This window comes from Acomys russatus, chromosome 1 (assembly GCF_903995435.1).
Source record: "Acomys russatus chromosome 1, mAcoRus1.1, whole genome shotgun sequence".
NCBI classification, from domain to species: Eukaryota; Metazoa; Chordata; class Mammalia; order Rodentia; family Muridae; genus Acomys; species Acomys russatus.
Window position 1 is genome coordinate 14,920,013 of NC_067137.1, and position 26,018 is coordinate 14,946,030.

The 26,018-nt window shown below is 42.5% G+C and overlaps 1 protein-coding gene across 1 annotated transcript; it reads left to right on the forward strand.

Annotated features, from left to right (window-relative positions):
• Window positions 1-63: 63 nt before the first annotated feature.
• On the forward strand, window positions 64-26,018 carry Eif2ak2 (eukaryotic translation initiation factor 2 alpha kinase 2). The gene is made up of 16 exons (XM_051153548.1): window positions 64-230; window positions 1,563-1,683; window positions 4,550-4,686; window positions 6,464-6,587; window positions 6,962-7,041; window positions 7,319-7,397; window positions 8,786-8,817; window positions 10,406-10,450; window positions 12,826-12,948; window positions 14,373-14,495; window positions 16,875-17,055; window positions 18,375-18,506; window positions 22,681-22,782; window positions 23,200-23,256; window positions 23,342-23,493; window positions 25,687-26,018. The coding sequence occupies exons 1-15, from the start codon at window positions 115-117 to the stop codon at window positions 23,462-23,464; spliced, it is 1,575 nt and encodes a 524-aa protein (XP_051009505.1). The 5' UTR covers window positions 64-114; the 3' UTR covers window positions 23,465-23,493; window positions 25,687-26,018.

Consider the following 26,018-nt stretch of genomic DNA (forward strand, 5'->3'; position numbering starts at 1 on the left):
GAGAAGAGAGCCTGTCTCCTGTGGTCTCCTGTGGTGGGTCAGGAAAATTGGATTAGATATGGTCTGTTAGTGTCATGTGCCGCCTCTCCAATTGCAGGCTTACTGGAAGAAAAAATGGCCAGCGACACACCAGGTTTCTACATAGACAAACTTAATAAATACCGCCAGAAACATCAAGTAACAATTACGTATAAAGAGCTTCATACTACAGGACCTCCACATGACAGGAGGTAAGTTGCCATCAGAAGATGTATAAGGGCCGGGGAGCTGGCTTGGTGGGTAAGAGCTCTTACTGCGTAAGCATGAAGGACTGAGTTTGACTCCTCAGCACCCACATAAAAAGTTGAGTGCGCCCAAATACAGGCCTGTACATTCAGCACCGTGTATGGCAGAGACAGGAAGATTGCTGGGGCTTTCTGGTGACCAGCCTAGCTCTGAGTTCAGTGAGAGACCCTGTCTCAAGGGAATGAGGCCAAGGGGGTGACGCCTGGAGTCCTTCTCTGACCTCTGGGGGCACACAGGCAATTCACTCCCCCAACATGTGCACACAAAACATAGAATCTACTGAACACACACACACACACACACACACACACACACACACACACACACACAAATAAAAGGATGGAAGGAAAGTGTGAGCTAGGAGGTGAAGGTGTAGCTCAGGAGTAGAGCATGCGCTTAGAATATACAAGGCCTGAGTTCAAGTCTAGGCACTGAAAAGGTAAAAACAAACAAACAAACAATAGGAGGCCTGTCCCCGTAAGTGTAAAGTAGGGGACACAACCCTGGTGCAGTTTGAAGGTCTTCAGCACCATAGTGAAGCTGCCAGAGTCCTGTGCGAGTCACAGGACTGGCAGAGCCAGTGACAGAGCCTGGTAACCTCAGGAGACTCAAGAAAAGTGGAGGCTGGAGCAATGGCTCAGTGAGTCAGGACACTTGCCACCAAGCCTGATGGCCTGAGCTTTTCTCTAGAAGCCACGTGGTGGAGAAAATAGATTTTGTTGTCCTCTGACTTCCAACAAGCATGTCCTGTCATGAGCACACAGACGACAATACACACACACACACACACATTGCACCCAACCCTCACACCAAATAAATAAATAAATAAATAGAAAACAATTAAGCATGGTAGCTCATGCTTATAATACCAGCGCTTTAGGGCAGCGTAGGCAGGAGAATTGTTCTGAGTTTGAGGCCAGCCTGGATTGTATAATCAGACACTGTATCTAAATAAAGAAAGAACAAGAAGAAGAAAGAAAAGAAAAAAGGAAGAAGAAGAAGAAAAAAGAGCACAAATTTCTTCCTGCTTCAAGAAGACATTGTTATTGGGTAGATGTCTAAAGTCCACACTGTTTGAGCCATAACCATCTATAATGTAATCTGGGCCCTCTTCTGGTATGAATAATAAATAAATCTTAAAAAAAAAAAAAAAAGTCCACACTGAGCATAGGTTCAAATCCTGAAAGGTGTTTGTGTTGCAGTGACAACTGGTGCACTTCTCCTTAGGTAAGTTACAAGCTGTGTGGTGTGGCGTGAATACTGTTTTTTTTAACCAGGTTTACATTTCAAGTTATAATAGACAAGAAAGAATTTCCAGAAGCTGAAGGGAAATCAAAGCAGGAAGCAAAAAATGCTGCTGCCAAATTAGCTGTCGATATGCTTCGTAACGAAAACAAGGTGAGTAACTGGCTTTTTACCCTAGTTAAAGGGAATCTGTAAATATGTATGTATGTATGTATGTATGTATGTATGTATGTATGTATGTATAATTTCTCTCAGGGAGAAAATATGCATGTCAGTGTAAGACCAGTCATTCAAAGTTTTACTTCCTTTTTTTTTTTTTTCCTATCTCTGTTTCTCCTGAGTAAGAAATACACCAGGGAATTTGCTAACAAAGCTGTTCATTTCTTAGTGAGTGCCAGCGGCACTTCCATGTTCTGAATCAGAGTACATGTGGAAAGATGAGACTGTTCAGTGGGACAGGGGCTGACAAGGGCTCCGAGGGGTCCTTTCTACCTCAGAAAACAAAACCGAGAAAGCCATGCAAGTGCTGGCAGGACAACAGTTCGTCTTGAGGGAGATTTCAGAGAACCAGCATACATGACACTGGTGTCCCTGAAGATGCAAACAGGGTAACCAGCACATAAAACAACAACAGCAATAACAGCAAAACAGGTTTATTTGGTCCATGGGGAGGTGCGGAAGGTGTACGGTTCTGTGGGAGAATGTATACTTAGCAAGCGCAAGGCCCTGGATACGATTTTCTCACATCAAACAAACAAGCTGGCACTGGAGAGATGGCTCAGAGGTTAAGAGCATTGACTGCTCTTCCAGAAGTCCTGAGTTCAATTCCCAGCAACCACATGGTGGCTCACAACCATCTATAATGAGATCTGACGCCCTCTTCTGGCCTGAAGATAAATGTGCAGGCAGAGCACTGTATACATAATCAATCAATCAATCAATCAGTCTTTAAGAAACCCAAAGCTATCTGAAGTTATTTGAGCAGAAAATTTTTTTATGAAAGGCATGACATTAGATACAATTAACTTCATAAATACCGAGAACGACATTGATCCTTGGGAAAGCACTGACCCGAGGGGAGGAGGAGGAACTTTAAAAACATGGAGGCAGATGATAAAAAAGTTTATGTTAGCTACTACAGTTGTCAAAGCCGGGAGGCTGGAGCAGGGGCTGCAAAATGAGACACGAAGTGATTTTTGTGCCATGGGAAAAGCATCCTCAGACACAGGGAAGTCTGGCCTTCTAGTGTACTCCTGGACGGTCTTTATCGAAAACGCCCTTCTTAAAATCAATTCAAAAGCAACGAAGCAAACCCACCAATTTTCTTACTACTAAGCTAAAAAAATTAGTCAAAAGGTTAGGAGAAAGAGGGTAGCGTTCCTCTTTCAAAGATGAAGAAAGACAATAACAACAACGCTGGAAAACTGTGTAAAGGAACACACAAAAGAAGACGAACGAACTCAAGCCTAGCTCTTTGGTAAGGTTAATGAAGGAGACGCTTTGGACCAACCCCGATCCATGGGAAACAATGACGGTGCAGATAATAATAGTGCTGCTTCTGCCTGCATCTTCCCCTTACGCTGAGAGGCAACAGAGCTTCCCTCCCATCTTTTACCCCATTTTCAGTTTTTGAAAGGGTGCATCATGCTAGAAAAGTGCTACAATACTTTTCTCACGGAAAAAGAAGGGGGCTGTGTGAGTAGACAGGGTTCGGGTGTCTGGGGTGTGTATTGCTCTTCCGGAGGATCGGTGTTTCGTTCTCAGCATGCTGGGTGGCTCACAACCAACCACCTCTAACTCCAGCCCCAGGGGATCACCTGCTTTTCTGGCCTCTTCAGGGACCTCCATGCGTGTGTGTGTGTGTGTGTGTGTGTGTGTGTGTGTGTGTGTGTGTGTGTGAGAGAGAGAGAGAGAGAGAGAGAGAGAGAGAGAGAGAGAGAGAGACACACACACACATTAAAATAAATAAAAATAATAAAATAAAACTTCTAAAAGTAAAACAAGGAGCCAGTAGTGGTGGCACATGCTTTTAAACCCAGCACTCGGGAGGCAGAGGCAGCAGATCGCTGTGAGTTCGAGGCCAGCCTGGTGTATAAAGTGAGTCTAGCGCAGCCAAGGCTACACAGAGAAAACTTGTCTCAAATAAATAAATAAATAAATAAATAAAACAAGGAAATGGTGCAGGTTTGTTGTTTCTGTAAGGCAGACTGACCTCAAGTTTTCTGTGTTGCTCAGCCTGGCCTTAGCCTCTCTGTGTAGTTGAGGCTGGCTCCGGGTTCTGTAGCTCAGGTAGGCCCCAGACGCTCTGTATAGCTCTGGCTGGCCTCAGGTTCTCTGCGTGGCTTAAGCTGGCCATGATCATTTTGCCTCTGAGTCCCAAGGTCTGGTATAACAGATGTGCACCGGGCTTTTCTTAATGATGTTATAAAAGGAAAGGCTTAACAAATTGCATATTTATAAATTGCTACGGGGGTATATTTTTAAGTTTCCTTGCCATACCAAAATATAAAAAAATTTCAAAAAGGAATGAAAGGTGATATATTTGGCAATTATCTGAATTCAGCCATTGTGTAGCATGTACATATTTCAAAACATCATGTTATGTACCATAAATATATGTAATTTTAATGTGCCATTTAAGATTTTTAAATTAAAAATTATTTTTGCAGATTTTTAAAAAACTAACAGACACATAGTTCATTTTTTGTTTTGTTTTTGTGTGGGTTTTTTTGTTTGTTTTTGTTTTTGTTTTCAAAACAGGGTTTCTCTGTGTAGCCCTGCCTGTCCTGGACTCACTTTGTAGACCAGGCTGGCCTTGAACTCACAGAGATCCGCCTGCCTCTGCCTCCAGAGTGCTGGGATTAAAGGCATGCACCACTGCGCCCGGCTCCATATAGTTCACTTTTAACAGGAAACTATACTTGAGAAATCCATAACATGCAAGTTGTCTTCCATGTTACTTATTTAGTAATTTCATATGATAGTCCGTGATTTGTATCCGGCACTTCTTTCTTTGTAGGAGGATAGTCGTATGGATGTTTCTGAAGAAGGTTCATTCACTGGGAATTACATCGGCCTTGTCAATAGCTTCGCCCAGAGGGAAAAGCTGTCTGTCAACTATGAACAGTGTGACCCTGACACTCAGTCACCCCAAAGGTGAGACATGCCTTGGCTTCTCTGCTGCTTCACTGTGTGTGAGCGATAAAACTGAGGCGCTTCATACGTACTTTTCCAGAAGTATCTCCCTTCTCTTATACATTCATTGCGGAACATTTTTTTTAATGATTTGTAAACATCGCTTTAATTAAAATACCCAATTCCTGAGGCTGCGAGGGTTTGTTGGAGTCAAATTTGGCTGATTTCCTACACCCCCCCCCCCGCCATGGGTTTGCTTTCTGAAATCTCAGTTACCTCTGGTCAACCAGCTACAGCATAGAAAGCTGTTCTGACAGGAAGGTCACTTCCGCAAACCTAGGCATAGAGCACATTACACTAACGGTTCTATTGTGTTATTGGCTGTTGTTAATCCTTTTCTGGGCCTAGTTTATGAGTTAAACTTCATCATAGGAATATACAAGAAAGATGATGTGTATTTCTGGGGTTTGGCACAATCTATGGTTTCAGTCATCTGCTGGCCCCGACAATAAAAACGGGGACTGCTGATCTTTGAGGTGCCTCTGAACGTTTAAAAGGGTGCAGGATGCTCACGTGTGAGGGATGCAGAGTTCTTCCCTTCCCTGAGGCCATGGCAGCTGCAGGCGTGTAAAGACTACTCTGCCCCTGTATGGGATGACTCTACCATTTTCAGTTAGAGAGCTGCTTGTCTGAGCATCTGCTCTTCACGTGTGACTAGTTAGCCGATGCCATGGACCAGGGGGCGAGGTCTTAGTCCACTGCGAGGACAGTGGCTGTGAGGTGTTGTATTTATTAAATCCTAGAGGGCTTTTCTATGACCTGGATATCCCCCCCCCCAATAATTGAGACAGAGACCTATTGATATATTTAAACAGCCTTAAAGCTCAATAACTGGACAGGTACCATTTAAGCAAATTTCCTAAGCTGGTCTAGATACCACCCAGCTACATCTCCCAAGTGATTTGCCAATGTTTGTCCTGTCTGGGCTGGATCTGCTCCATCACATCGTGTCCTCTCTCTCTCCCCAGCCTCATGGTCCCTACCTGAGACCTCAAGCCCAGGAGTTTAAGCTCTGTATATTTCTCTTCTGCCCAGTTACAGGCTGTGTACCCCTCTCCATAGATCACTGGGGAGCAAAGTTTGCACACCGAAGATGGTGATGTGAGAAAGCACTTGTTTAGACTGCAATCAGATCTTGGGGCCCAGAATTTAGCATTTGTATACGTAGCACCAGGCCAACCCCCAACAGTGAGAGGTATGTGTGCACAAGTCTTAGAGCCTGGAGGCATTGAGAACTCGGTCACCATAGTGCCATACCCTCATGGCTTATCCGCTGTGAGCCTCAGTCTACCAACTGGTTCTTTCCTGTTCGAGCAGCTCTGGAAAATTCACTGGATCTCTCTCCCTTTCCTCTTTCCCTCTAGGTCTTTTTACTTGGGATTGAAAAGATTTTGTGTTTTTTTTTTTTTTTTTTTTTTTTTTTTTTTTTTTTTTTTAATTACTACTCGGCATTTTGCTGTCAGATCTTTCAATGAAACAAACAAACAAACAACCTTACACGTTCCCTGGGAAATGTAAACTAGGATTATCAGCTGCTCCTGGTTATTCAGCGTGATTGGTGGCCATTTTTGTGAGGGTTAAATTTGGTGAGGTAGGAAATGTAAGTCTGGGTAAAAAAAATTATTAGTCTGATCTTAAGGCCTTTATTAGTATACAGGGTCCTTTTATTTTTTCCAAACTGTACATTAGATTGACAATATTTTTTGATATGTGAATGAATACTCTCATTTTTTCCTAGATTTATTTGTAAATGCAAAATTGGGCAGACAACATATGGTACTGGTTCAGCTGCTACCAAACAGGAGGCGAAACAGTTGGCTGCTAAAGAGGCATATCAGAAGCTGTCAGAGAGAAGCTTGGTGGTATGTGTTCCCAATTAGATTTAATTTGTGCATTTATGATTCCCTTTGAAAGTGACTTTGGGCTAATTTGTTTGTATAATGCAGGCATTTGCTAATTGCACAATGAATGATTCCTCCATTGTCTGTATCACCAAAGACCCATGAACCATGAGGTTACAAGGTCCACGGAGCATAAAAGTTCTAAGGCAACGCAGCACTATTTTGAAACTTAGCTCAAATAGCTATGAAATACATGTTAATTTTGTGGTTATTTGTGATTGTGGACTTGGTGGCTACAGGGAGAGTGTGTTCAGTAGTGTGTACCCAGTTCTGTACCATCTCAGAGAAATAAATCCGCTACCTATGAACCTGCTAAAGGCTGTCTCTTCTTCCAGAAAAGTGACAGAGCATCCTCTGATTTTATCACATTTGAATCCAGCGGCTTTCCCCGCAGCCTATCTTTATCAAGTGATTCGTGAGTTTGGGTAGCAGCTTGATGAGTGGGCTGGGGGTTGTGGCATGCTTGAGGCTGTGGGTCCAATCCCAATCACTTCCTTCTACCCCCCTTCCCCCGCCCCTGCCCCAAATCTGGGTCCCAGAACTCACACCATGTCACCATGGGATCTAGTAGCCTCTTCTGGCCTCCTGGGTCACCCATACATACGTGGCATTTGTTCACACAGACACAGGCATATTCACATAAATCAAAAACTGGATTGACTTCCTGACAGTTACTTTTTTTTTCCCTCTAGTGCTTCTCACTCAGCACGTGAAAGTGGCTCCTCAGAGAGTGCCTTAGAAACCAGCCTCCCTCGCCATTCTCCTGTTATGGTATGGTACTAGCCTTTAAGCTTCCAATTTTATTTTTTTTCTCTTGCTTAAAAAATAGCCTTCATTATTGCATAAGTTTTACACTTTAATTGCACATGTTCTTACTGAATTATGGTATTGACAACTATTGATCTTTCCTGTTTTCTTTATTAACCTTCGTTCATATTAACTTCCATTTTTCTGATGGAAAATTCTTCCCATCCTCACTCTCTCCCATCCCATTCCCCGCCCACTTTGTTTTTGTTTGTTTGAGACAGGGTTTCTCTGTGTAGCCCTGGCTGTCCTAGACTCACTCTGTAGACCAGGCTGGCCTCAAACTCACAGAGAGCCACCTGCCTCTGTCTTCCTGAGTGTTGGGATTACAGGCCTGCACTACCATCTCTAGCTTCTCCACCCACTTTGTAGTCTGTCCTCTTCCTTTCTTTCCCTCCCTCCCTCCCTCCCTCTCACTCCCTCCCTCCCACCCTTCATTCCTCCTTTTCTTCCTATTTTGGGGAGCAAATTCCAGACTCAGGTATTCTAGGGGACCTCTGCCCCTGAACTATCTCCCAGGCCTTACTCTTGCTCTTTTTTAACATTTTTTTGTCCCCCCAACTGAGTAATATTTGGTGTAGTTCCACTTCTACTTAAAAAATCAGAACTAAACTTAAAAATCAGGTAATTTATTATAAAAATCAATCGGTTTATTGAGAACTACGAATCTGTTTTGGGTTTTGTTTGTTTTTTTGGTTTTTTCGAGACAGGGTTTGTCTGTGTAATAGCCCTAGCTGTCCTGGACTCGCTTGGTAGACCAGGCTGGCCTTGAACTCACAGTAATCCACCTGCCTCTGCCTCCCAAGTGTTGGGATTAAAGGCCTGCACCACCACTTTTGGCAAGGAGAACTGCAAATCTGTAAGAAAAAGGCAATTGGCTCAGTAGAATAGATACTGTCTGAAGGCATTTGCAACACCTAAGTGGACAGCAAATGAGAAAAGATGCTTTTTTCCTCTAGGGATGAGGAAAGTGCAAATCAAAACAGCCGTTTGGCCAGGCATGGTGGCAACACTCCTTTAATCCCAGCACTCGGGAGGCAGGTGGATCTCTGTGAGTTCAAAGCCAGCCTGGTCTACAGAGCGAGTCCAGGACAGCCAAGGCTAACACAGAGAGACGCTGTCTCAAAAAAACAAACAAAAACAAAACATAAGCAAACAAACAAACAAAAACAGCCGTTTGACGCCGTTTCACAGCTGGTTGGTTGCAGTAAGGGTTGGTGGAAGATTCGGGGAAGCTGGCACCTGTACGGAGCTGGTGATCTTAAAGATTAAGGAGCCTGGCCACAGAGCCAGCTCCCAAACTAAGGCAATTGCTCTCCTCACCTGAACCACTTTCTCTTTTCCTTTCTTTGCAGAATGGTCTCAGAGAAAATAAGAAATCAAGAGTGTGAGTATCATTGTGCACTGGACATATTTTGGACTCGGGTTCTCTTTCAGACTCTGTCTATCTGCTTCGCTGCTGTCTGTGCTACTGGCAGAGTATTTATCATACAAGTTTGAGCGATATTTCAGAAGCTGTGGAAAGCTTGAAACCTATAAACCAAATTAGCTCAAGAGAAAAACACATACACTCACACACACATGCTCACACACACGTTCACACTCACACACTCACTCTCACACACATGTTCATGCTCACATACATTCACACACATACACACTCACACACACACATGCTCACATACACTCACACACACCCATGCTCACATATACACGCATGGTCATACACGCACACACGATCACACACGATTACACACATGATCACACACTCACACACTTACACACACATGCATACATGCCTCACACAAATACACAGATGCTCACACACACTCACATTTACACACATGCTTACACACAAGCACACATGCTCAGACTCACATGCACACATGTGCACACACATGCTCATATACACACATGCTCACATACATACACATGTTCACGCACACATTCACACACATGCTCACATGCTTACACTCACAACACGCTCACACACACATACACACACATACACAGACACAGACACACACACACACACACACACACATGCTCACACACACACACACACACACACGCTCACACGGTATCCTGTAGATGCAAAGTCCTATTTTGATGCAGCTAGAGACAGAAGTTTAGAGTGTTATTTTAGATAACACTGTTGAAGGTCTGGAATTGGAAGTGTTTTTAAGGGAAGTGTATGGGTTTTTTTTTGTTTGTTTGTTTCTTTATAGATGGATGGAGTAAAGATAGTGTAATAACTTGTTTTTTAATGAACAAATTTTACATAAATTGTAAGGAATTGGTTTCTTTCCCTGGAGAGTAAAGACATATAGTCAGAAATGAAGGTGAGACGGCAGCAGGAGCCTTAATGCGGCACCAATGTTTTCTGAACAGTAAACTGAATAAAATCCAACACCCAGGGTGCATGGCTGCAGGAAGGGGAACCTGCCACGTGATCTGCTGCCTTCCGCAATGACCAGGGATAAGGAGAGTTTGTGAGAGACTGGGAAGGAAGGGGAGACGTGGCTGAGGAAGAGAGCAGCTGAGTGACGGGGAGAAGCAGGCCTCCAGCAGGTGTTACCTCAGCCCCCGGTGCTGACGCTGCTCAGCAGGACCAAGGGGGGGGGCGTGGTGGCACTATTCTGTGCGGTTCTAGGTCATGTTTGAATATCCCAGCACAGTTGGCTCAGCAGCAGCGAGCAGCGAGGTCCAGAGGGAGGGACCCAGGAGACATCCATTTGACAGGTGTCCTGATGCTGAAGAAAAGGGAGCCGGCAGGCCAGTGATGAGTGTGTTCAGGTGAAAATGTGAGGAACATAGGAGAATCAGAAGGAAGTGATTTTTTTGAAGAAGCTGAACACTCCTTTCTTGTCTTTCTGGTGCAAAATATGAAATGCCCAGTGCGTGGCGTAACGCTTGCTCTGAAATTATATAGGCTACAGTTTTGTCTGAGATTTGCGTTTTTGTCTCCATTTTAGAAAACCTAATGATGTGATAAAAAATAAATACAGCGTGGACTCCAGGTAAGTGGAGTTTGTCTAGCGATAAGCATGCGTGTGAAACAAACTTTCTTAAGGTTGACTCATAAATTGTATTTCCACCCAAGTGATTAACAGCTGTGGCATAGTCAGGCCCACGGAGGATTATGGTCTCTCGGAGAATCCAAGTGGAACATGGCCAGTGCAGGTCTCTGTGGTGCCATCAGCATTTCTGATATCCATGGATGCTGCCAAAACCGAAAGCAAATAGGACTTCATGTCAGTGACTTAGAAAGGAAAGAGTATTGAAAAGAACCGAAAAGGGTGGAGGAAGGAGAGAGAGACTCCTGTGGGGATTAAAACAAATCCGTTTGGACCTCTTTTCCAGCTTCACACAAGATTTGATTAGGAAAAAAAGGAAGGGGGGGGGGCTCACCTTCTGTAGATGATGCTTCAGTTAAAAATGAAGGACCCAAGATGAAGGAAGCCTGTTTGAATCAGCAGGACTCTTGTAGACCAGGCTGGCCTCGAACTCACATAGATCCACCTGCATCTGCTCCCCCCCCCCCCGAGTGTTGGGATTAAAGGCGTGCGCCACCACGCCCAGCTTGAATACATGTTTAAAAAAGAACCAGTGAATACTTATTGAGCATTTGATCCATACCCACCTGCTTTGGGCATTAGGGTTATGGTGGTGACTGGCATTAAAGAAATACATTTTAAGTATATCTGCAGTGAGGGGCTGAGGAGACGGCTCAGCTGTGCAAACACGAGCACCTAAGTTTGAATGCAAAGTGCCTACGTAAAAAGACAGGCGTGGCAGTTCATATATCTGCAACTCCAACACTGATGGAGACAAGTAGACCCAGTAGAGCCAGCATGACCAGTCCAAGTTCAGTGAGAGACCCTGTCTCAAAAAATAAAGTGCAAGCTGGGCTCGATGGCCCACTCCTTCAATCCCAGCACTCGAGGAGCAAAGGCAGGTGATCTCTTGAGTTCAAGGCCAGCCAGTCTCAAAACAAAACAAAACACAACACAACGAGACAAAAGGTGAAGAGTGATTAAGGAAGACCTCTGTCATTAATCTCTGGCCTACACACCACATAGACACGCACACACACACACACACACACACACACATGTGCACACCCAAACACCCACATATTACATACATTTGTATCTGAGTTACACACACATACACCGTCATTACAAAATGTTGCCAAAGTTAAAGAAGAACAGCAGTATGAATAGAAACGGAAATAAAAGCCCAAGGTTGGTCACCTTTCTGTGGAGAAAGCACTTGCTTCAAGTGTGCTGAACAGGGACACACAGTGTGGTGGGAGAGGGCTGGAGAAGGAAGTGGGGAACATGCTACCTGGCACTCTATTGGTCATTTAAGGGTTTCCTGGGTTTTGCTGAATGCAAAGATAAGGCTGTGGGAGGGCTAGGCGAGAGGGAGATGCAATCAGACTAAGAGCTCGTAGCTAAAGTAGGGCAGGCGAATTCAACAAGCCACCACTGCGGCGGGAGCCTGATGGCTGGCCTGGGGTGTGATGCTGGAAAGGGACAAGCCACCACTGCGGGGGGAGCCTGACGGCTGGCCTGGTGTGTGATGCTGGAAAGGGACAAGCCACCACTGCGGGAGCCTGACGGCTGGCCTGGGGTGTGATGCTGGAAAGGGACAAGCCATCACTGCGGGAGCCTGATGGCTGGCCCAGGGTGTAATGCTGGAAAGGGACAAGCCACCACTGCGGCGGGAGCCTGACGGCTGGCCTGGGGTGTGATGCTGGAAAGGGACAAGAGGAGCGGGCACATGGTGGTGATACGGGTTGGAAGAAATCGGGCTTAATGATGAGGTGTTGGGGGCGGGGTAAGGAGGGGAAGAGAGAGACAGGTTGTCATAGCCCAAGGCAGGCTTGGGCTTCTCCTGACTCCTTGTGGCACACACCTGAGTGATTCTTTCTAACTTTAATACTTGGAGGGCGATTTCTTTTCTTCTTTGCACCCAGTTGATGTGTTACATATGGTTAGAAGGGGTGATCTGTGATACCGAGTTCTCTACTGAAAGAGGGAGGGAAAGAGAGGAGGAAGAGGAAGGCTGTTATTATTATTATTATTAGTTTTAGTTTTTCGTGACTGGGTTTCTCTGTGTGTAGCCCTGGACTCTCAGTGTACACCAAACTGGCCTCAAACTCACAGAGATCCGCCTGCCTCCGCCTCCTGAGTGCTGGGATTGAAGGTGTGGGCCACCACCACCCAGTTGGAAGATGTGTGTGTGTGTGTGTGTGTGTGTGTGTGTGTGTGTGTGTGTGTGATTCAAGAGTTCTACCAGATGTTATTAAAAGCAAGAAAGGAAGAATCAGTTTCACTTTACATTAAACACTAAACCTCAGAATAACAGCCATATCAATTTTAACTAGGTTTAACGAGGATTTTGAAGACATAAAAGAGATCGGCTCAGGTGGATTTGGCCAAGTTTTCAAAGCAAAACACAAACTTGATGGAAAGACGTATGCTATTAAGCGTGTTAAATATAACACAGAGTGAGTAAATGTTTTGCTCTTTTTTTTTTTTTCTTTTTAACACAGCGCGTTGAACCTTCACCGTTCTTTCCATATCTGCCCTTCCTTCCTTCCTTATTTCTTTCTTGCCCTCCTTAATCTTCCTTCTGCCTACAGGAGTTTGGCTTATTCTAAAATGACCCTACCTTACAGGAGGTATTTATTTCAGTTTAAATATAGGAATATAGCATTTTGAAACAGCACTGAATTCTGAAGCCATTGCCTTATTTAGTTTAAGGTGATTTTTTTCAATTTTCTCTGTTTTGAGGCTCTCTCCTCTCTGATGTCTCCTGCTCGTGTCAAGCTGACATAAAACCAGTCAGCACAGGGTAATTTCTTTTTTTTTTTTTTCCCCAAGTGTTTCTAAAACATTTATTTGTACCCAAAAAAAGATAGTGATAATGCAGATAATCTAAACAAAAGAGATTTGAGGTAGACATAAGAAAAAATGTGACTGTGAAAATTATTGTGGGTTAAAGGAAAATTCAGGTGTTGTCAGTGAGTAGAGGGTCTTATTGCAAAAGCCGTATTTTTTGGACCATAAGACGCACTTGACCATGAGATGCACCTAGTTTTTAGAGCAGTAAAACAAGAAAAAACATATTCTGAAGACATTGGTAAGTTTTATTTTTCAGGGTAATTTCAAGAAAGTATCACAGTGTCTTAGCTCTTGAGTATAACCCCTGTAAATCTTTCATAGTACCAAGTCTTTGGGTTTGTTTTTTTGTTTGTTTGTTTGTTTTGTATAAACTAGTCCCTTGATGTAGTTTTGTCATACATTGAAAATTCTAAATTAGGCTCTGCTTGCTGCTTGGGTTACTTATTCTTGCTGCCCAAATGGAATTCACTTGTGAAACCCAAAGATTTTTAACACATCTTCCAAACAGAATATCAATATGATTTAGGTACTGAAAAGTGTGTTACAGACACTCAAAAGAAGATACAAATGGGGCTGGAGAGATGGCTCAGTGGTTCAGAGCACTATCTGCTTTTCCAGAGGTCCTGAGTTCAATTCCCAGCAACCACATGGTGGCTCATAACCATCTATAATGAAATCTATTGCCTTCTTCTGGTGAGCAGGTGTACATGCAAGCAGAACACTGTATAATAAATAAATAAATAAATAAATAAATCTTTTAAAAGAAAGATACAAATGATGTTTAAATGTTGGACGTCTATCATTTAAGCTACCGTCGTTTACGTTGAGACTGAGGACAGCTGTGGTTTTTCTGTGCATTCACTGTTTTCCCTTTTCAGTTCTGGCTCTCACGCTAAAACTTGGCACAGGAACCATGGCGACTGCTGCACAGAGAAGCCCGGGTGGTTGTGTCCTGTTGCTTTCAGGTGTCCCGTTGTTATCAGGGATGTGTGACGACACGTTTGTTTTCCGGGCCTTTTTTAACTAGGAAAGCAGAACGTGAAGTAAGAGCACTGGCAGCACTCGATCATGTCAATATTGTTCAATACCACGGTTGCTGGAAGGGGGAGGACTACGATCCTGAGCGGAGCACCGATAGTGACTCAAGTCGGTAAGAAGAAATGCTCAGAGCTGCGATGGCGTGGAAGGCACTTGTCATTTACTAGGCTGGCCACTAGAGGAGGCTGTTGCTCATCATATTTACGGATCAGACCACCGTCCAAAAGACAGTGGTCTCTTGTTCTACAGGCAAGGAGGCAATGAATGCTCTTTTCCTGTTCCTCTCCATCTTCCAACCTTGCTTTTAATTTCTTTGTTTTAGATTCACTACGGAGCCCAGACTGGCCTCAGGGCGGACCTCCTGCCTCAGCTTCCCAAGTGCTACGATCACAGGCACATGCCAGTATGTTTAGCTCAGTTTTGCTTTAAACAATGTTTTTAATGAGATGGAGAGACGAACAGAGAGTTAAGAGCAACGAATTGCTCTTGCTGAGGGCAAGCAGCTGTGTCAGGTGGCTCACAACCACCTGCAGTTCCAATCCCAGGCTATTCTCCGGCTTCTGTGACTATCTGCATTCAGAGACACAGACACCGACTTTGAAAATAAATCTTTTTCTTTTTTTTTTTTTTAATGGTTTAAATTTTCCTTAGCTGTTTTAAAGATCTCGTCTTCTGCATTCCTGACTCCATTGTTTTTCATACAGCCATTGCGAGTCATGGCTTACAAGAGTAAAGACGGATTTAACATGTAGATGCGGAATCCGAAGGTCCCCTCTTCCGCCACTGAGACTTTCCTGTCTTCCTTCTCAGAGGCTAAGGGCAGTGCGTTTCTGGAATGTAGCTAGACCACTGTGAGGGTGTGGTGAGCTGCTGCGACAGGAACATGGCATGCCCTGATCACATCACTCGCGCTTTGTTCTGGCTCAGCCCCTTCTATAGGACTGGGAGTTCTTAAGAAAAACCCCTGGCTTTTACCTTTGAAAGCTGTCCATATTTCTTGGGGTCAGTCTTCTCGCTGAAATCCTGATGCCACAGGAGATGTCATCTTGTGTCCCATCTCCGTCTTGTGCCGTCGGGAACTCTAGAAGTAACTGACCATCACTAGACTGAAGGCTTCATTAATTTTAAGCAACTTATTGGCTATATTGCCATATTTTCTAGCATACGTGTGATTAGAAAAATATAAATTCAATATCGAAGCAAACTTAGCTCATAAGAAAATATAAACTGTCGTTAACAAGATCAATCCTTCAACTTCTGTCTTACAGCAACCAATTGAGCGGTGCATCGCTACGAGTTTGTAAATGGGCTGTCATCTTAGGCTTGTTTTTATTGTTGTTGTTTTGGGTTTTTGTTTTGTTTTTTGCTTTCCTACCTCTTGTGTGAGACTCTAATGGCCATGATGATAAGCAAGGTACCCAACTCATTTTCTCATTTCTAGGTCCCTGTTCTGTGCCCTTTATAAACAGATGTTTTTTTCAACTGATGATTGTTGCAGTTAGTTTAATTGTATGGCCTAATAAATGTTTATTATTAGGCTTATAATTATTACAGCGGTGTTATCTAATCCACTTTACAATCAATAAAGACACAGACACCTGATGTACTTTAGAATCGCCTATTTCCACCTGGGGCAAGGCAGACATTACCTCCTAAGCTGTCTTTGTTTATCTCCCGGCCTCCATCCCATGCCATCTGCGTCTAATAATTTCTGTTGATTTACCTCCCATCCATAATCCCAAAGTACTTGCTAAGGTTGTTCATCTGGGCCATGTCTTACACGTGGGACTTCAGAGCTCCTCCCCTGGGCCCACAGGACTTTTTTCATATCCCATGGGAATTCTCTTCCTCCTTCCCCTCTGTCCTGCCTCCTTCTTCTTCCCCAAAATTCTCTCTGCTCAAAGCCCATGATCCTTCACTCCATCCCTTCCTTCTGCCTTGCCCGGATATAGGCCTTTTATTCAGTCAAGCAGGGAAGCAAGGCTCAGGGCAGCAACTAGATTTTTTTTTAGCCAGTAATTAGCATTAAAATACATAGCACCAGACCAATCTCCAACAATTCTTTTCTGTCTAAATAAAAAGGTCATCTTAGAATATAATAGCATATAGTAAGAACAATTATGAAATAGTTATAAAGCCAATAGGCAAGACTTACATATGATGATAAAATGCTTCAAAATTACTTTTATAGTAGTGAAAAAACTGGATTTTTGCAGTTAACACTACTCACATCCTCATATCTATTATCAAAAGTGATCAAGAGCTTTAGCATTAAAGAATATATGAGCTTCATACTTTATAGATAAACAGTTGAAGTTCTGGATACTTGGGAAATTATAATTTGTATAAAATGGTTTGTTCCATTTCAGATTTATTATATTCAGATTTCCATTCTGAGACATGCTTTGGGTTTTGTAAGATATGGTAGAATTTTTTTTTAATGAATTTATTTTCATTGCTATTTTTAACGTGCTGTGAATTTTGTATCTAGATCAAAGACTCCGTGCCTCTTTATTCAGATGGAATTCTATGATAAAGGAACTCTGGAGCAATGGATGGAAAGCAGAAAGCCGAGTAAAACTGACAAAGCTTTGGATTTGGAATTATTTGAACAAATAGTGACAGGGGTGGATTATATACACTCAAAAGGTTTAATTCACAGAGATCTTAAGGTAAGTGGGAACTTTGTTAGCTGATAAATACAGTTTAATAACTTTAGAATGTATTTTCCTTAGTTTTAGATTTGTGATTGGCCGTCAGTCATGATAAAATAACACTTCTCTTGTCTGCTGGCCTTTCCCAAATGCCATCCTATGCAACTGCTAGGCAGATCTGCAGGGGCCCCTCAGCTTATTTTGACAATGATCCTATTAAAAGTCTCCTTCCCTTTGAGCCATATTTAGCTTGATGGTCCTTGCCTCACTGTAAGCAATAACAGCTTTCCTATACGGAAAATAATTGTGGTGGTTGCAGGGGCCAGCCAGCTGCCCTGACCCAGCCTCTGTCCTTGGACTGCTTGCTTCCACTGTGCACAGCTCAAGAGGCTACAGCCTAGCATTATCTTGACTGGCATCTTCTGCCGCACAATTAGGAAAACCACAGTAATCCAAGTTGTCAAAGATGCATCATCTCTTAGTGTGTGCTTTCATGGTCTGGACCACTTAGTTTCCTCATTTTCACTTTTCATCAGCAAGGAAAAAAAGAGACATCTTTATCACGAACTTACCATGATGGGTCCTAGCTGAGAGCTTTGCTCACGTCCCTCGCTGGCTGTGCTTCTGCCTTTGGTCCTGATTCCTTTACTTAGCCTTTTCTGAATCACTCTACTTAACAAGGTAGAGGGCATGCACTTACTGAAAAATTGTCAGAACCGGGGATACACCCTGCATAGGACATTCTGCAGGATTGCTAGGAACTAACCCAGTCAGAGAGTCTCAAAATTGGGAGGGGTTTTAATGCCATCAGGCCCCGAATCACAGCAGCAGCATTCCTTCAGGTGGGTGTCCAGCCCTGGTCTGGGATAAAAAACACTAATCCCCACCGATTGGACCTCTCACTAAACTAGGGTGTGTGAAAGTAGCTATTTTTACTATGCCTGCCCTCCACTCCTGGACCCCTCTGATATTTGGAAACAGGTATAACCGAAGTCACCTTTGCTGTCATTTAAAGGTCTTTTCTTCTTTCTTCGTTTGATGTTTTAAATGCCCAAGGTATTAAATTCCCTGAGTTGTGCAGCCAGTGGAAGGATAAATGCCGTCCATACAAGTCAGCATAAAAGATGGTCGGTAATCCCAGCACTCAGGAGGCAGAGGCAGGTGGATCTCTTGAGTTATAGGCTAGCCTGAGTTATAGGCTAGCCTGGTCTACAGAGTGAGTTCCAGGACAGCCAGGGCTATACAGAGAAACCCTGTCTCACCCTCCACCCCATATGGTTGGGACCTGTGGCAACAGTCAGTCTAATTGGCATATATTAATTAATTTTCTTCTATAGCCAGGTAATATATTTTTAGTAGATGAAAAACACATTAAGATTGGAGACTTTGGCCTTGCAACAGCCTTGGAAAATGATGGAAAATCACGAACAAAGAGTACAGGAACTCCTCAGTACATGAGTCCAGAACAGGTAAAGTTCCTATTTTCTTTTCTTTCTGTCTATGTACATTTACTTCTTTAATTTCTGCCTCCATGTATGTGTGGCGTGATGTACTGTGTGCATGTGTGTGTGTGTGTGTCTGTGTGTGTGTGTCTATGTGTGTGTGTGGCGTTATGTATAAGCTCATGTACGTGTATGTGCATGTGTGTGTGTGGTGTGTGTGTGTGTGTGTGTTTGTGCACAAGCAAAAGGAGACCAGAGGTGGTATCAGGATGTCAGGTATCTTCTCTGATGGCTCTCCACCATTTAAAAAAAAAATTATATATATATATATATACACACAGAGAGAGAGAGATAGTTGTGAGTCACCACACAGGTGCCAGGAATTGAACCCAGGTCCTTGGAAGAACAGCCAGAACAGCAGATGAGCCATTTCTCAAGCACCACATATAGGATTTTAAATTATTGATTTATTTATTTGTGTATTGTGAGAGGGGAAGACTGGTCCTTGCTGTTTGTGAGATTCCATGAGTGGAACTCAGGTCACCAGGCTTGGAGGCATGAACCTTCCCTGCTGAGCCATCTCCCAGGCCTTCTACAGTATATTTTGAGACTGAATATAATGTATTCCCACTGAACCTTGAAGTTACCAGTGTGATTAGGGTGGCTGGCCAGTGCACGTCAGGGATCCTTCCAGGTCTGCTGCGTGTGACGCCTGAGGCAATAAATATAGATGTGCACATTGTAAATTTATTACATATAGTATACAGTTGTGTAACATATTGTTTGGGGGTAATGACTACAGAGGAAAGAGAGTCTATATACGTTCATATACATGCAGTTTTGTTTGCACAGTGGATTTGCACTTCACTGAATCTGCAGGTACCTGGCCTATAGATACTATAGATATAGATAGATACTATAAACGCCAACTGTTTTCTTTGATACTCTAGTGGTCGCCCTGATGTTAAGTGACTAAATTGAGAGACAATTGTTTTCAAATACAGAAAATGCTTCCAAGTTGTCACTCAAAGATTGATTATTAATAATCTCCTATTAGCTTATACAAGAATCCTGCTTTCTATTGTCTCAAGACAGGGTGTTCGATGGCCTCAGCCTTGACACATAACACAAGTTTGCCATTTTTCTTTGTGTTTTCTATATTTGTTTAAAGGAATTCCATCTTTCCTATATTTACTTATTTTTTCCCATAAATTTTCTAATCACATATTTCCCCATTTTTAAAATAAATAGCCTGTCTTTTGTTATGTATTTGCAAAGAATCTTTCTGTATTTTGTGTGACAGGTCTATGTATGATTCTATACTGCAATCTTTTCTGTTAATGATGCTGTTTGTGGACTTGGAGGTTTGCTGTGTTTACCTGTCCTTCCTTCCTCCCTCCCTTTCTTTTCTTTTCTTTTTTTTTTCAAGACAGGGTTTCTCTGTGTAGCCTTAGCTGTCCGAAGGTAGAAGACAATCTTATCACTATTGGAAATAGATACTAACTTTTAATGAGGCAAATTATATTGCCTTAGGGAGGTCTTTAAAAAATAAGGATATAACTAGATATAGTTAGGGCATATAATCATTTAATTGTCTTATAATATTTACAAAAATAATGTACAGTTTGGTTGTTATTTTTGTCATTTTAATAGCTTACTTAACAAGCTTTTTAAATGTATAGGGATAACAAAACCATTAATGAAAGGATGGTTTGACTTAGTGAGTGGTGTTGTAGACATACCCAAGTAGTAATCTATCCTGTGTTCACAACTGGGAAAAGACCCACATGTTGCTTCAAGCGCTTTGGTGCCAGCAGCACTGTGGTACGTGGCAGGCGTGACCTGGCAGGCAAGCTGCAGTCAACTGTTCCGGGAGCAGGAGCTGAAAGATGGAGTCCATGTGCCTTCCAGGCCAGAAACGCCCACAAAGAAAAGAGGGATCAATCATAGTCTATTGCTATGTGTTGCATATCTTTATGATCAGTTCATAGTGAATGAAAATGTGAGGCGATTTTACTGTTATTGAAGTTATTCATTTTATGGATGTAGAATAGCTATTTGACCTTAATTTTGGGGGGGTGGGGTTTTTCGAGACAGGGTTTCTCTGTGTAGCCCTGGCTGTCCTGTGTTCACTTCTGTAGACGAGGCTGGCCTCGAACTCACAGCGATCTGCCTGCCTCTGCCTCCCGAGTGCTGGGATTAAAGGCATGCACCACCACGCCTGGAATTACTTGTACATTCTTGATGGTTACTGATCTTCTTGTTTTTACTTTGGAGACTTTTCATACTACAGGATGAAAAAGTTTAAAATTTTTTTCTAATACTTTGACCTATTTGGAATAAATTTTTATATATGTAAGTGGAAGGACTATCACTTGATTTTCCTTTTTTTTTTATATTGTAGAGGAGTTTATTAAATGAGCATGGTGGGGAGAAGGAAAAGGGGGTGGGTACCCCAGAGACAGAGACAGAGGAAGAATATGAAGAGAGAGAGGAAGAGCAATTTTATTTATCTCTAACATGTAATTACTTCACCACTATATAGTAAATATTTTAAAATGTCATTTTAAGTAAAAAAAAAAAACTCATAGAGTGAGAAAATGAAAAAGAGGCTACGTGAGAGCTGGGAAAAGAAGGAAATTAGTTGTTTAATATGTACAACTTCTGTTTGGTATGCTGGAACATAGGTACTAATAACAGCTACGGAGCATTGTGAGAGTACTTAAGGGTATGGGGTTGTTTACATAAAATGATTAAAGTAGTAAATCTATCACCTGAACAATTTAAACATATTTTTTTGGCATATATTCACTGTATTTAGGGCTGAGTTCTATAAGGAGAATCTCCAAGTACGCCATGTGCTTTCACCAGGATTTCCCTCTTTCTGTCTCCTCCCTTCTGCTGTCTCTTACTACATAAATCTGGGGTCCATAAATGACAGAAAATGTGATATTGTTCTTTCTGCGCTGGGGCTCTTCCTTCTAATATCATTGTATGCAGTTGCATCTGTTTTCTTAAACATAATACAAGCTTGTTTTTTACATCTGAATAGAAGTCCATTATATAGGACTTGAGAGATAGCTCAGGGGTTAAGAGCACTGTCTGCTCTTCCAGAGGTCCTGAGTTCAATTCCCAGCAACCACATGCTGGCTCGCAATCATCTATAACATGATCTGTTGCTGTCTTCTGGCATGCAGGTGTACATGCAGGCAGAGCTCTCATATATACATAAACTAACTAAATAAATCTTTTAAAAACCTCCATTATATATATATATATGTGTGTGTGTGTATATACACACACATACATACATACATACATACATACATATATACACACATATGTATACACACATATATGTATATATGTATATATATGTATGTGTTTGTGTATACATGGATAATCAGGTACCTGTGTGGCGTGTTGACTGAGAACCCTTAGGGTAATTACCCAGGAGAGCTATGCCTGGGTCACGTAGTAGTTCTCTTTGTAGTTTTGGAGGAAGTTCTATATTAATCTCTGCTGTGGCTGGAGTAATTTGCATTCCCATCAGCCCTATACAGGGTTTTGTTTCTCTACATCTTCATCAGAATTTGTTGTTGTTTTCTTTATAATGATTGGGGCAAATCGAAATCTTACTATAGTTTTAATTTGCATTTTTCTGGTGGCAAAGGATCTTGAATAGGAGGGAAGGGGCTACAACCAGAATGTAAATAATAAATAAATAAGTTAATTATAGGAATAAAGACAACAATTATAATAAGAAATTTGATATAATTACTTTTTTAAAAAGTTGTTTTTAGACTCTTTAGAGTCTCATATGTACAGGATTGCATTGTTTACAAATGGGGGTTTGGTTTCTTTTCCTATCTAAATTTCTTTTATATCTTTCTCTTGTCTGGCTAAGCATCCAAGAAGTATATTGAATATGCGTAGAGAAAGCATGTCCCATTGCCCCATTCTTAATTTGGGTGGAAAGGCTCCCACTTTTACCATTTGGTAAAAAAAATTAGCTGTAGATTTGTTTTTTATCGCCTTTATTGTATTCCTTCTATTCCTATGTGATGCTTAATCTTAGTGCTCAACTTCAATGTAAACAGACATTGTAATGCAATATATAGTTTGTAGCTAATTTGTTTCTCAAAAGGTATGGAGGCTTACGTTAGGTGAGTAATAAAGGCAAATGTATTTTGGCCTCTAGATATCTTCACGGAAATATGGAAAAGAAGTGGACATCTTTGCTTTGGGCCTTATTCTAGCTGAACTCCGAAAGAGGTGCATCACTGTTACAGAAAAAATAGAGGTAAATAGCCGAAGAATGAATTAAACAAATTAAACCGTTGGTCGTCATCCTTTAAGCACCACCGACACCACCATCTGGTTCAAGTGTGGGTGACCACATCAGTTTCTGCCTGGAGTCAAGAGCCTAATCTTCGCTAAAGTAGAGAGGCCGAAAAGATGTGCTGCCTAGCACTCCAAAACAGAAGGGACATGATGGGACTCATGCACCTATCACTTGGCAGCATTGAATCTTAAGGGTGGCTGTACAATTGTCAGTAGGCTTGGGAAGGCGTGGAGGGAGTTCTGCTTGCTTCTTGACCGGAGTCCATGCTAAATTTTAGAAATGTTCTAGATTTAGTGTGCCCCCAGCTACTAGCGCGTTTACTGATTCTTCCTGTGTACCGCTTCCTACTAAACACATCTATGCGTTGTATTTCAGTTTTTCCATCGTCTGAGAAATGGCATCTTCCCTGATGACATATTTGACAGCAAAGAAGTAAGCACTTGAAAGCCTTCAGTTTTATTTTTTTTTCCCCCCACTGTTTTCTTTCTTAGTACTGATTCTTAACTGTAATTAACAGAAAAGCCTTCTACAGAAATTACTCTCGAACAAACCCACGGAACGACCTAACACATCTGAAATTCTGAGGACCCTGGCTGAATGGAAGGCCATCTTGGAGAAAAAGAAAAGAAACACATGTTAGGGCCTTTGTGAAAAAGTGCTCTGCTTCTGGTGTGTGATTTTCCTTTAACTGTCGAAAGTCTGAGATGGAGTATCAGCGAATAATGTACTTTCCCCCCCCCCCCCTTAAGTTTTAGTGATCTTGCCGACAGGTTTTTGCTAGGATGACCCACAAATATTATATTTTCTGGCTGTGAAAACGCATGCCCCTTTGTTCTCAATTGTTAACTGCTGGGCCAGTGGCACCAGGCAAGCAGGATATGCATATGTTTGTGGCTTCCTCATGGCCCAAAGAGAAAGGCAAGCTGCTGTGATGGTCACATAGCCCCTAATGCCAACTGGATATGTAAAGTGTGTGGTTTTTTGTTTTTTTGCATCATAAAGAGTTGATGGTTGGAAGTGGGGCAGAAAGACTGACAGATTAGCTGAGAGAGAGAGAGAGAGAGAGAGAGAGAGAGGACAGAGACAGAGAGAGACAGAGACAGAGACTGAGAAATGGGTCAGGAAGGCAGGAAGGTGGTGGGGGCCACATGGAGGACCACACTTGGTGGAATAGCTGACTTAATTTAGGTGGACTAGCTGAGAGACTTCCCCAGCAAATAGGCCAAAGCCCGTTTACAACTCCAGTGTCCTCTGTGTCTTTATTATTAAACCCCAAGTGGGACCCCAAAGCCCCACAATAGGTTTCTTTCTTTCTTTCTTTCTTTCTTTTCTTTCTTTCTTCTCTCTCTCTCTCTCTCTCTCTCTCTCTCTCTCCCTCCCTCCCTTCCTTCCCTCCCTCCTTCCTTGCTTCTGTTATTTCAAAAAACGTTCTTAAAAAGTTGTTTTTTTTTTTTTGTTTTTTTTTTTTTAACAATTGTATACATGTGTTGTTTTCTGGTCACACTCACTCTGGCCCTCTCTTGGGCACTCCTGCCCTCTGCTCTGCACACCTCACCATGTGTAGCCTCTGAATGTGGTAGTCCAAATAAACCTCCCAGCCCTTAAGTTGCTTCTCACAGGTAGTTAGTCATTGGGATGAAAAAAAAAAAAAAAAGTAGGCTTTTGTTGCAGTAAAGCTACTGTGTAGTTTCTTGGGCTTTCAGAACTGTTTTGCGGGAGGAATGTGGAAAAATTTGATGCTGCAGGCTAGAGAAGTTCTAGAATGCTGTAGGTGAAACAACATGGTAGCTCAGAGAAGTTTCAGAGAAAAGGAACCCATTGGGAATTGGACTAGCCACAGGTCATTTGTGTAAAATTCAAAAGTAATAGACTACTTTGTTTGGCGGAGAAATTTCCAGGCATTCATTCAGGGTGTGGCGTGGTGACTGTCTCCTGCTCTTAGCCAGGGCTGTAGTGAGAATTAGGAAAGAGCAGTAAGATGTGAAAAGACAGAGTTTTGGAAAAATGAGTGCCTTCAAAGACAAGGTGTGTGCAAAGTTGTTAAAGAGAAACCACGTACTTTACATTGTTGGTATTATAGGAACAAGTCTATACCCAAGGAAGGCTGCAGAGCGTGAAAATGAAAGACCATGCGAAGGCCTTTCATTTCAAAAGCCCAAACGGGAATACTCAGGGGACTCGTTTTTCTGTTTTAGCTGTACAGGAGCTTGGAGAGTGATACAGTCATAGTCCAAGGCATCAGGGCTTCACATCATCCATATAATGCTGGTTTTGCAGGAAAGCAGAATGTTAGGGTCATTGGGCCAGAGACACTTGTCCCACAGTTACATAACAAGCTGTGAGGACAATGTGTTAAGAGGGTGGTCAGATTCCTTGAAGAAAGGCTCTGAGAGGCTGTGTAAAGTTATGAAGATGAAACCTAAGTTTTTTTTCTTTTTCATTTTTTAAATTTTATTTTATTAATTTATTCATATTACATCTCAATGGTTATCCCATCCCTGTATCCTTCCATACCTCCCTCTCTCCCATTCTCCCCTTACTCCCCTCCCCTATGACTGTGACTGAGGGGGACTTCTTCCCCCTGCATATGCTCATAGGGTATCAAGTCTCTTCTTGGTAGCCTGCTATCCTTCCTCTGAGTGCCACCGGTCTCCCCATCCAGGGGACATGGTAAAATATGAGGCACCAGAGTATGTGAGAAAGTCATACCCCACTCTCCACTCAACTGTGGAGAATGTCCTGTCCATTGGCTAGATCTGGGTAGGGGTTTGAAGTTTACAGCCTGTATTGTCCTTGGCTGGTGCCATAGTTTGAGCGGGTTCCCTGGGCCCAAATCTGCCTATCATAATGTTCTTCTTGTAGGTTTCTAGGACCATCTGGATCCTTCTACTTTGCCATTCTCCTATGCTTCTCTCATCTAGAGTCCCAATAGGATATTCCACTCCTTGGAATATACCCAGAAGATGCTCCAGCACACAAGAAGAAAATTTGCTCAACCATGTTCATAGCAGCCTTATTCTTAATAGCCAGATCATGAAAACAGCCTAAGTGTCCCTCAGTAGAAGAATGGATAAAGAAACTGTGGTACATTTACACTATGGAATACTACTCAGCTATTAAAAACAAGGAATTCCTGAAATTTGTGGACAAATGGATTGAACTAGAAATGATCATAATGAATGAGTTAACCCAGA